At 33.8% G+C, this 13,408-nt stretch overlaps 1 protein-coding gene across 1 annotated transcript in view; it reads right to left on the bottom strand.

The window, feature by feature from the left end:
- Positions 1-3,730: 3,730 nt before the first annotated feature.
- Positions 3,731-13,408, bottom strand: part of LOC118203494 (mechanosensitive cation channel Tmem63-like) — a 68,625-nt gene continuing 58,947 nt past the window's right edge. The window contains exons 13-14 of the mRNA XM_035375779.2: positions 7,976-8,135; positions 3,731-3,841 (exon numbers count right to left, since the gene is read on the bottom strand). Of these exons, the coding sequence (XP_035231670.2) occupies positions 3,731-3,841; positions 7,976-8,135 (271 nt within the window). The remainder of the gene's footprint in view (positions 3,842-7,975; positions 8,136-13,408) is intronic.

Raw genomic sequence — 13,408 nt, 5'->3', positions numbered from 1 at the left:
TTAACAATGTAGTGTCGCCAATCCAGTAAACTTACTTATGCACCAGTCTATAATTCTTGACGTCTTTTGTGTTTCTTCATATGTAAGTAAACAAGCTCTAAAATTCATGCTTTGTTCTGGTTCTTTGAAGATATTTCAGATTTCAAAACGAGAAGTTGACTTTACCAAACACGTTTATTGTTTCAGTCTTTTAAAATACGTATATATCTGCAGTGAGGAAGGTATCTCGCTCGCAATTTTCTATTATTTGTTAAATATAATGTTGTTCACACTTAAACCCATAAAATTCAATCCAGCAGCAATATCTCAAAATATTTAAAAGAGCATATTTTTAGAATTCCATTTACATAGTCTTACGCGTTGAAGACAGAAAATGCTTTTTCCCGTTTTTGCCATCAATGGTTTTGAAATCGTTGAGTCTCTTAATCAAAAACTCATAAATGCTTTACAAAATATGAAATAGTTAGTAAAATAAATTCCAAATTCGGGCTTCAATGTCGGTATTCAGGTGAAGACGCACGTTAATCGAAATTTGATTGCTCTAGGTACCGGTGTTTTATCAAATGCGAGAAACATACATATGTTACGGTGAAACACCGAAATCTGGAGAATGTCGACTTTCACCGGTGAATGTCAACATTCACATAGTCTCTTGGTGTATGTTCGAAATATTTTCCAAATACTCTTATTTCTGACTTACACCGGTCAATGTCGACATTCACCATGTACTAATGGTGAATGTTGAACATATAACAATATTATATTTTCTTCTCCGTAATTCAGTCGCAAATAAACGCACTTGAGACTTGAAATAAGAACTTAAGAACATGAGAACCTAAAACACACAATATATTCAAAATGAGAAAGGAAAATAATAGAAGTTAAAAACTTACTTAATTATACAGTACGTTCTAAATGAGAAAATAAAATAACAGTAATAAAAAAACTTACTAAATTATGTGTTTCAATCTTATTTATTGCAACAACTTAAACTATTATGGCCCTTTATGACCTGTCTTTTCAACTTTCACCGGAACATATCTGTGATTGTCGACATACACCGGTGAGAGTCCGAATATACAAGAATGTAGTGAAATATTCGGTCTTTCACCGACGTATTTGGTGAATGTTGATATTTTCCGGTGAAAGTCGACATTCTCGAATTTCGGTCTTTCACGGTAACATATACATTTATGAAGACTCTTCATTATTTAATTTTTTTAAATAAACTAATGGGCAATAATATTTGGTGGCGACAAATTCAAAAGTGATTCGCCTTTTTTAGTGAATCGACGCAAAATGCCAAAATTTAAACAATACCCTTTCTGAGCTAACACGCTTCTGAGCTAATAACGCTACAACTTCCTCCAATGTCGCTTTTTGTTAGTGTACTCCATTTAGAAGCATTAAAACATGCATGAAAAGAAAAACATAGTGTAATGGTGTCTATTTTGGGGCAGATTCAATTAGTAACAATCACAGACTTGATTGATGACGCCACGCGGTGGATATAGGTTGCTTGTTTTCCTCTTAAAGTTCGGCCATTTAATTGCCAAACGATCGTGATTTGAACGTTGAAACTTGTATCGATAGTTGCAGAACGTCATCGGGAATACAATGATATTAATTTTTTGCAATTTTATGACATTTCACATGCCGCCCAGATGGTATGGTGGTTAGAGGAGGCAGCTGCGATACCAAAGGGCAAGGGGTGGAATCCCGGGGAAGCCATAGTCAGTCCCTTCATAGGAGGCAAAGTGGCCGGGCTACCTACTAGGTGCCTTCATGATAAAGTGAGGACCACATTTGGTCTTAGTAGTGGCCAAGCCAAAGTCGGCTGAGGGTCCTTGGTAAAAAAAAAAAAAAAAAAAAAAAAAAAAAATAATATTTTACATATTTCATAAATTGTTGGTAAATAATTTTTGTTTACACACGTATTGCAACACGAATATAACATCAGGAAATTTCTCTCTCTCTCTTAGAAGACAAGAACGTTGCAAAGACCGCTTGTTAAACATGTTGTCTATTTATTGTAGGCGTAAAATGACTTGCAGAGGCAGTATAATACTGCATTAGCACGGACTAAACAATAAGAGCGAAAGACATGGAGTGAAGAATAAAGCACAGATTAAAGAATAAGGACTCTATATATTTTATAAATGATAAACAACTGAGTGTATTTTAATCATGTAATTGTAAATTATTATATAGCCAATATATTTAGTTAATAAAAGACCTAATACTAAAATAGTATTAGTTATTTTATTTACTATTATAATTTAATCTGCTTATTTCCTTGAGTCGCAGCGTATAGTGTTATTAAGTATTAGCACGCCGTTCAACCGATGTAGTGGTTAGCAACTGCCGTATCGAAGGGCCTGGATTTGAATCCCGAAGAATGCATGGATTTTTGTAAATATATAGTATCCGTGCGGGATGGGGACACTAAATACGCAGCGAGCCGAATGTCTTCTCGAGAGGTCGATAGTAGGGAAAGAGAAGTGGGAGACTCTCTCACTTGTCCCCCCCCCCGGAGTACTCTCCATTAAGATTGTGGGCGGAACTGAGTAAAGTCGCTCTATCGCCTGTATGGTGGTCAAGGCTGTTGCCAACGACAGGGGTCATCCTGTGCTCCTTGTCTGACTATACAAGTGAGCATGAGTAAGCAACAACAACAAGTATTAGCATCATTATTACTGATGTATAATACGATACGATATGCATATCTTTACGATATACTCACCATAAGTTTGGCCTCAGGTATAGTTTTAAGACTGGTGGGATAAAAGGGCTATAGAAGATTTTTACACATATTTAGAACAATTTCGATAATGAATTTTAAAAAATCAAATGTTTCGATACAAAAGTTTCTGGCAACAGCTTATTATATGAAATTAGAAATATCGCATGTTGCTATTAAATTTATTCTTCTTTCAAAATATCTCACTTAAACAAGCTGTAGATTGGAGGATATGTTTTTGGCTTTCTGAAGAGACATATTCCTATTCCATAATTCAAAAACTTTGTGAAATACATTGTATTAAAATTTCTAAGTAAAAAATAATCAGTATTATTAATAGGAAAGGGGAAAATTACTACACCTGGAAATTTTACGAAAAGCCGTTCTATCACGGAAATCACAATGCAGACATATAGCCCAGAAAAAAATGCTATCAGATCAAACATTTAAAAACATACTCTTTACATTTTAAACATTAATTAAACGTCCACGATTTTTTTCTCAAAATGTGTAAGCACCCTCTGTATATCTGCTTATCTGGTAGTAAAGACATGGTAATCCCCATGATTAACCCTGTCCTGTCCTGTACTGCTGAATGCTTATATTGTAATCACTTTCATCACAAGAATTTTAGTAGAATACATTTAAATTATTTGATACGTGTGATCACTGCTTAATCATTTGCAGTATTTGAAACGGCGTGCATTTTAACCAGCCATCTAAGAAATATTTGTCTAGATGGGAAAGTTTTAAAATTGAAAACTTTATATTACAGTTTTTATCCAGTTTTTTTATTTTTATTTTTATCCAGTTTTTTATTATTATCCATTTTTATTACTACTCATAAATAGTCTACATGTATAATTTATCACGCTTTTAATGTTTTCATGTTACCGGTTTTATTCCTTTGTGTTTCTGTTGCTTAATAGTAATTTTACTGTAGAAAATAATTAGTACATATTTATCTTTTAATTAGGCTTCCTAAATTACTTACTTTGTACCAAAATGGAGATATTGTGAGGAGTTTGACACCAAAAAATATATACTCATAGAAAGGCTCCAGGCAAGGATCGTTGGTAAGACTTTAGAAAAAATTATACTCTGCATGAAAGAAAAAAAAGGTAGCTTACATTTTTTACTTGCTATCATAGTTTACTATATTATTAATTAATTGCATAAATGCTTTAATAATTAGATGTTAGTGAGCGTGGGTGTTTCTAATGATATTTTTCGTCTTTCGAAATGTCGATTCTTTATCTCTTCAGATGATTTGGAATCAATCACTTATTCATAACATAACAAAATTGTGACATTCTGTGTTAGACTGAAAATTTTATACAAAGACCAGAGAATGTACAAAAGAGAATTATTTTGTAAAAAATTTATTAAAAGAATAATTTTCAAAATAACTAAACTTTTCCAGCAACCGAAATGGAATTTCCCTGCTACTGAAACTAAACCTCGATAATAGTATTAAAAATAGGCACTTAATTATTCTTTCGATTTTGTAATAAAGAGTTTACTTCGTTTGATTTCGCCATCAGAGCCAAGTTATTTTCGAATGAAAATGGCTTATGTCGGAAGTCCTGTTTGGACAATATTCTTTCCTTTCAATGCACCATGAAATGATTATCCGTTACTAGATGTAAATTTATAGTAGACAGAAACACTGAACTGTTGCAGCTGAAATAGTTTGGTTCAATTGTGACAGACAAACCATTCCTACTTAATAAAAAAACAGCCGTTATCGTAACATAAATACATTTATTTTTTCCTAATGATTTACAAATTTACTCCTGCTTACTTACAAATATGCTGTTTTTGTCGAGAATTCATCCTTCAATCAGCTCAATTCAGTCTAATAAGTCAATGTTTTCTGTGATATAGGAAAGAAAACTTTCATACCGAAAATATAACGGTTTATTTTGAAAAGATCCGAATAGAGTAAGCAGGGTGTAATTCTGTCCTATTCTCCTGATTCCTAAATCATTGAAGACCACTGAACAGTAGAAGTTCGATCCTGTTCAATCCCAGGCAAATGGGCTGGCTTTATCGTTGATTTCCGTGATTTTCCCTTGAGCAAAGTTAATACAAACCAGTTTCCACGAAGGCATCTCACTCCTTAGGCAGACAATTCTCTGTACTTTGCCATGTTCAAATAATCTAATCTACCTAAATTAAATGATTAAAGTTCTGCACGATTTATCTTGTACGTAGCCAAACAATTTTTAAACTTATTTATTCTACAGAAGAGCGTTTCTTATAGAATACTAGCTACTTCATACTACTTATTCATATATTCTCTGCTATATCATCTGTATATGAACAGTTCCTTTCTGTTGTTATTGTCTGACTATATGAACGAAACTGCCAGATGTCCATTTCGAACTGATTCTCCCTCTAATTTAATGTAATGCGCTTGTGCATGTACACGACTGTTCAAAATTGAGACAATTTGTACATTTGGTTGATTATCTCTAGAACTAATGGATATATTTGAATGAATTTGTAGGGGCATAGATTGATATAGAACGCAAAATATACCATACAACATCTTTGGTACATACATACAATCTTAAGTAAGGGTCATCGACGCAGAAACATAATTTCATATTGTAACTGAGGCAGTTTATGAGTACTGTGGCAGCCAATCCTACTGCTGCTTCAAAGATGATTTCAAATCCTGAAGGCCTGTGGGAAGACGAAAGCAAATGGCGACTGCTCTCTCAAGATCCTCCTAGACATGTTCTGTAAGAAGTAAGTCTGATGAACTGATGAAATAAACCACACAGATAAAATTCTCACTTTTGAAAAAATCTTCAAAAGCGAATTGGTAGTCAAATATACTCCTGTAAAGAATTAACGTAAGGCTGTAACATCTCTTCCCTGTATATCGCACCAATTATCTGACATGAAGGTCTGTGCGCCCGTCCAACATGATATCTGGATAGATGATCAGATCTCCGCTGCTGTACTCCTTCCTTTGTGGTTGAAGTACAGGCAACAGGTTCCTGGCTCTTGCCAGACGAAGGTAAGTCAAGAATCAGTGACAAAGTTAAATCAAAACTCATCTGTGAAGAGAAACGTCCGCTGCTGATGCTTGCCCCCAAATGGATGCTATCAGCACCATGCTAAATGGCTTCTCTTATGTGCCTCAGTATGTAGGTGCGTCTTCTTGCAAGCAGGACTTCTTGCTAACAGACGAGATCAAAGAGACTTACGGTGACTTTTTCAAGGGTGTAATTGGCCCTCAGTTCATTTTCAGATACTACAACGTTGGTTCATCTAGGCATAATCTGGTGAATGAATTTCTGGAAATTGAGTATATTAACCAAATATGGATTGAGCAGTCATATCCCCATACCTAAACACTACAGGGCAAATCTAGGGTGCTCTTGGGAGGACAACTGAAAATGACGTTCTCCAATGCAAAACCTAAAACTTGTGTTCCTGCAAGAGAGAGCGAGCGCAACTACTACAGGAATTCATTAACTGTCTCATTTCTGGTATGAAGTTATACAGGGTGATTCAGAATTCATCATCAATATTTGGTGGAGAGGTAGGGAATAGGAAAAGAAGGAGATTTCACATAGGAATGCATGGGCACATATGCCATGTGGTTGAGTAAAATGACCCCAGTTCAGTAATGGAACGAACACATTAAAACGAAGTAATAAGGAAAAAAATATTTATTATCTTACATGTAACATTTCTTTGCATCGGTTTTACAGACTTACAAGAGGTGCTCGAACTGCTGACCATGTGCTAGACTCACAACGGTGTTGCATGGGCAACCGGACCTTCTGGAATATGCCTGGCATTTAAATGCATATCTGCAAATTCATTCTACGCATACCGGTTCATGTTACTTCTGCAAAGTCAACTAGCCGAATGACTACTAGCTGCATACGTCAAACATCTGTGCTTATGTGTGGAAGTTGTGTACACCCAGCGCCCTCTACACACCATGCGTTCGTCTGCTCCCATACTTTCCTACCTATGTCGATGAATATTATCCACCATTCCACCTGTACAATGATTGTCGTAAGGTATAAGTTACTTATTATATCAACCTATGTCCGCTCCAGGTGTCATTAAAATCTGTCTTTCTTTTCTGGAGATAGATGACCCAATATAAAAGGTCTCTTAATTTGAACAGCAGTGTATTTTATCTTTTGGATAATATAGTTAGTTTTATTGTGCTTGAATATAATGCAGGTGAATAACGGATTTTAATCTCTTGTGCAACTTAGTTTACCTTCTGTAGAGATGCAGATTCATGCGCTTCAATTCAATCAATTTTAATGAAAGATAAATAAAAGAATTCACTTTAAAGGTTAAAATCGCCTGTCTTAAAGTTTATCAAAAGACGGCAAAAGCTCTTTTCAAACTGTTATTTCACTTACGCTGTGCTCCGTCAGATGTAAGCTTTCTGTCTCGAAAGGTAGGTTTAAACATTTTAAGCCTATATAGAAGAATCTGCACAGCTAATTTTATTCTCTTAACTATTTCAGTTTTGAGCTGTTCTCTGCTGGCAGTAACAGAAGACAACTAACCACACTATTATATTACCAATGGTCTATGTTTCATACGAAAGCTTAACATTTTACTATATTGTATGTATAATGTAACTTCAATGAAACATTTCAAAACTAGCAGTGCTCTGTAGCTCAATCTTTCAAATGCAACGAATCAAAATAACATTTTTTATTCGATTTTGAAAGAACAGATTATTTAACAAAGTATTTATGAAATTTAATTTAGAAGTCAAACAACAAAAATCAGCGTTAAATTTTCAAATTTCACAGGACTAGTTTCGATGGTTTTACGGAACCATCATCCTCAGCTGCAAAACCGCAAATGAACGAGATAAGAAATAATGATAAGAAAGCCTGGACAGGAGATAAGCTACTGGTGGCATCTGTTGATGAAACCATAACTAAAATATAATTTCTTTAAAGGAAACCAGAAATAAAAGTAAAGAATAAACATAATTTCTTTTCTTTTAGTTCTGGTTTCATCAACAGATGGCGCCAGTAGCTTATCTCTTGTCCAGGTTTTCTTATCATTATATCGTATCTCGTTCATTTGCGCTTTTGCAGCTGAGAATGATCGAAACTACTCCTGTAAAATTTGAAAATATAACGCTGATTTTTGTTGTTTGACTTCTAAATTAATATTTGTTCGGCGTCTTATTGTATCTTTATTTATGAAGGATCAGATTAAAATTCGTACCCCATACACGGAGTTTCCCGAAAGATTTGACAATTGATCCAAGTCCAAGCTGGCAATAATAACCGCAGGAGTTGTTAAGAACAGCGCTACGAGTAATACTACGGTGTTTATCGTCATTGTCCTAATATCCCACAATCTCTCCGAATGTTTCATATTTTCCCTGAAATGAAATAATATTTTGATTAAATAAATGATAATGCTATCCAAGAAGATTATGCATTTTTTAGAAAATAGGAATTTAAGAAAACATTTTAAGAAGCCTTTAATACGGTTTAAAAGAACGTGAACAATGTGCAGTTTGGTTAATAATATTGTGCGATGCATAGTAAAACGCATGACCGTTCGTGATCGTTTTCTTTAAAATTATAATTTTATTAGAACGGCTAGCGCAAAATTAAATGCTGTAATGTTATGTTCCTAATTTTATTATTTTAGGTAAATAAAAATATATTAACATAGTTTAATTTTCTTTAAACAGACATTGGTAATGAGTTTTGTTTTACGCAAACTAAAAACAACATCTTTGTTTTAACTTATTTGAAATTTAAATTAATGAATTTTATTTTTAGTTAAATAAGCCAAACTTGAATTGCTTTTTAAATTCTGTCAAAATATTTTATTCCATAGAATAAAAATTATATATTTTATTCCATAAAATTAAAAATTATATATTTTATTCCATAAAATTAAAAATACGAATATTTTGCCTTTTAAACTGCATTATCTTTATTCAAATAAAATACAATAAACACAAAAAGAAATTCTCTCATTTGCATTACATTAAGTAAGCAACTGGCTTACAAAAGAAAAGAAATAAGTTATCTGAATGATTCAAACATCGGGAAGAACTGTGGTTTCAGTTACTTAGAGTCTTATCGTAAACTGTTTGATATTATATTCAGAAATCAAAAGCCATTCTTGATACATCACATATTAATTATTCCAAATGTTTTATCTCATGCCTTAATAATGAAAGCTTGAAGTTTAAAATTATATTTAAAATTAATTTCACATTTATAATAGTCTAGCTAAACTAGAGATGTTTGGAAGCTAGAATACTGAAGAACTGTGTAGCGACTATTCGTTGAGTTCTTGTAGTGTAAGTGACAACACCAGAAGAGGGATAAATTACCCTTTTACTCAAAATGAATTAAAAGATAGCCCTTCTTGGGCGTACAATAAGCCTCTACTTGGGCTTTAACTTAAAATGGAAAATATGAAACTAAACTACTTTCACAAAATAAAAATTTAACCAATCGAAGCTACACAGAAGTAGCACCAATCGAAGCTACAAGAAGCACTTTAAATAAGGGCCAACTAGAGGAGTTGGCCCTTATTTAAAGCTCACCGGCATATACTAACAGGCACGTATTAGGTACGCTCGTAGAATATCAAGCTTAAACTAATAGCAAAAACGTGGCCGAAAGGCAGACCACGCTCTCTAACTGAGGTGACCCAGATTTCAGCTTAAATACTCGTTTCTACCTCATTTGCATCCTAATCTGGAAAACTCATTCTGACAGGGAAACATAGGTGTAGAATTAGAATGTATAGGAAAGGCTTGCTTCCTCCCCCCCCAAAAAAAAAATCTGAAATGTTTCAGATTTTAAATTACGTCCAAAGGGGCGTTTTTTAACATTTTGTGTGTTACTTTTCTTTATTAAATATCATGTTCCTCGCACTTAAACCATAAGATCCAGTGCAACAGCAATATCGCAAAATAGTTTTAAAACGAGCATATCTTTAGAATTTCCGATACAGAGACTCACGCGCTGGAGATAAAAATGTTTTTTCTGCACAACGTTGCCATTGCTCGTTTTGAAATCCTTGAGTTTGTTAATCAAAAATTCGTCAAAGTTTTAAAAAATAGGAAATCGATCATAAAACAAATTTCAAATTTCAAATTTGGTCTTCCACATGCTCATATTCGTTGGAGGATTACGTTATTCAAAATTCGATGACTTTATGTACCGTTATTTTATGACAATGTGAGAAATATACATACATTTACGCAGATTTTCATTATTTAATTTCTTCAAATATAATGCAGGACTCTAACATTTTATGGCAACAGTTTGAAAAGTGAACCGACATTTATCCGTCCGACGCAAAATGCCAAAACGAAAGTAATAGTCCTTCGGGACTCAAGTCCCTTTGGACTAAAAAAAAACTATTAGCCAGTTAACTGTGGCGCCCTCGTTTAAGAGCGGTTGCGGACACATAGCCGACGGGACACCTAACCGACACCAGTTAGCCGACAGGAACACTTAGCCGACATGGACAATTAGCCGACAGGTCATTTAGCTGACTCGGACTCTTAGCCGACAGGACGTTTAGCCGACCAGGACAGTTAGCCGATAGGACATTTAGCCGACACGGACACTTCGCCGACATGACATTAAACCGACAATGAGTCTCGCTCTTCCCAATGGTTTTAAATTTCTAATACTTTCACATTTCATTACTACTTTGCTCAACACTACATTCATTCCCGTATAAAATCGTTTCGCTCTTCCCACTAATGAAATTTCCTTTCCCTGTCAGGAAGTAGAGTGATTCGCCCTACTCCTTGCCACACTGGAACTATTTTTTTTTTTTAATCTAAAATGCTATTTATACCCTCCAGAATGCTATTTACAGGTTAAGCATCGCATATGTATTAATCTGGGATAGGGCTTCGGCACGGGAATTCGTACCTTGTGGCCTGCGGCCACCTAACAGAAGTAGGTTTGGTTTATGTAATTACGGCAAAGTCAGAGGGCTATCTGCCTAACGGGAGGGAAACCTTCGTGGAGGACTTTCTAAGGAAAACTGGCTCGTATACATTTACACATGGGAGAGACCACGAATACACCCATGCAGCCTGTCTGTTCGCGGGATTCGAAATTCCCACCGAACTGCCAGTATTCAGTGACTTTACCGCTCGGCCGCTGCTGGGCCTAACAGAAATACAGTAACCGTTTTACTTGATATATAATCAGTCTCTTCTAATAGAAACTGCCTTTTCATCAGGCTAGAACTTTATAAATGCATTCAGGAAAATGGGCACCAAAAATTTCCCTAATACCACGTAGCTAAAACAAAAACGAGAAAGAGAGGGGGGAATGAAAGAGTAAAAAAAAAAAAAAAAAAAAAAAAAAAAAAAAAAAAAATGAAAATTAATGAAAAGTGAAATGAAAATTTATACATTTTTAACAGATATTGAGAAAGTTACATTTTATGAAAAAGACCTCAAACAATATAACATATTATATTGAAAATTACACATCGCTACTTTCAAAACAGAATACATTATAATATTATCTAGTTACATCTAGTTAACATCTAGTTAAAATCTGGCATCGATAGATGAGACATCTATCGATCGATAGATTCTAGCCAAGCAGGGCGGAGCAAAGCGAGACATCCTTTGGTGCCCCTCCTTCTGCAGATTCCTCCGATTTCTCTTCGGAGATTTTTAAACGTCCGGAATTTCATATCAGGAACGTTTTCAATATATGAATAGTGAAAAATGTAGTTTTTGCAGAAATGTATTCAGTTATGAATGAAATAAAACCTTAAAGAATATTTTACGTCTAAATTAAACATAATGCACCAGTTTAGTGCTATAAACATTAACCTAAGTAAGTATTTTCAGCGAGAGGCGTGGTCAATAAAATGTTACAGAATTTTTAGTTCAATTATGGTGGCATGAACAGCCCATTATAGAGGTCAATAATTTATACCTTTGCTTGTCTTAAAAATTTTTTCCAATAACAAAATAATATATATTTCGAAACTAACCCTTCACGACCATATGTTTCTATAAAAACTATAATTCAAGAATAACAATAATTTTTATTGCATTATTCAGATTTTCCATAACAGGGAAAGAAAATTTCATTAGTGGGAGGAGCGAAACGATTTTTTAAGAGAATGTAACATGATGTATTGAGTAAAATAGTAATCAAACGTAAAGGTATTAGAAATTTGAAAAAAATTTGAAAGAGCGAGATTGGAAAATTAATATTATTACGTAAACAAGAAAAATTATTAAAGATGTGAAAGTATTCAAAGTAACCCAGTTGATTAAATGAAGAAGCTTTACGGATAACTTTTGAAGATCCCAAATGTAATTAAGTGACCGCCGTACTTAGCTAAAAAAAAATTCTTTTTTCCTTACGAAATTTAATTCATATTTCCTGATGAGAAATTTCAGCGCTTTTTCAATTTGGTCAATATACACCAAACACCACGATACATCAAACAATGCTAAATTTTTCCAATGATTAGAAGCACATATGCTATTTTTAAAAATCGAAAAATGAATTTTACTCATAGGTGAAAAATTAATTTAAATATTGAACTTATGGATAAGTCGAGAAATTTTGTAATTCATAGTAAGTTTAAATAATTATTGGGTACGTGTCAGCTAAACGTCATTGTCGGTTTAGTTAGGCAACAAAGTTCTTAACTTTTATGCCATTCAAATTCTTAAGATTTTGCTAAGGGAAGTTGATTAATTTATTTATTAGTATAATTAATATTTCCGTTAAGGGATATTGCTTATTTCATTGTAATTTTTTATATATAATACATTTTTATTGAAACTTCTGTTTTTTCTTTTTTTGATAAATTTCTTCTGCTGACTAAAATTCTGTGCAGTTTTTAAATTTAATGTTTGGTGTTTCCTTTAGGCATTTTTCTGGTACATTTAAAAGCCAGACGAAAGCTGGTCGCCTAGCGGCTAGTATATCATATTTTATTTCGCTAACATAAAGATAAACTTATTGAGAATCTTTTCAAATATTGCACACTTAATGTATGCACCTTTCAGAAAACGGCAGACATATTTATGTGGAAGACGAATTTGGATGTACTGCAAGCCTAGCTAATAACACAAGTTTATGGAAATAATTATGATTACCTTTTCATTTCTAAATCCCTACCGTACAAAGTGCAGTTGTCCGAATAACTACCATACAAACCGTTATTGAAACCATTTTCAAGACTAACTCAAAGAAATTTTGCTATGGAGAAACACTTTTTAAACAGTATTGCAATCAAAATTTGTCATAAAGGAAGATGCGACGTCATGACACGTTCAACGAAGACGATATGACACGTTCATGCGGTGGCCACCTAAATATTCGAATTTAATGTCACGTTATATTTTATGTAAGAAATTCTTCAAGACAATGTCTATGCGACTTAATTGTTTGCTTATGTTTGGGAACTTTGCAACTATATTACCGCTGTTGAGGCTGCGTTAGGCCTCTATATATAGTCACGCGAGTGGGATAAAACATATAATCGAGTAGATGCCCATTATATCGGCAAAAGGAAGCATTTGTGAAATTTGGAAAACCAAATGAAGTCAAACATTTTCCTGTAATAAAATTTGGTATCGATTGCGTTATTCATTTTTTATTAATTTTTAAAATCGAAACTTTC

This window comes from Stegodyphus dumicola, chromosome 2 (assembly GCF_044657685.1).
Source record: "Stegodyphus dumicola isolate Sdum_Otavi_A_Nest chromosome 2, ASM4465768v1".
Taxonomy (NCBI): domain Eukaryota; kingdom Metazoa; phylum Arthropoda; class Arachnida; order Araneae; family Eresidae; genus Stegodyphus; species Stegodyphus dumicola.
The sequence above is the reverse complement of the archived record's forward strand: the minus strand, read 5'-3'. Positions and strand labels throughout refer to the sequence as shown.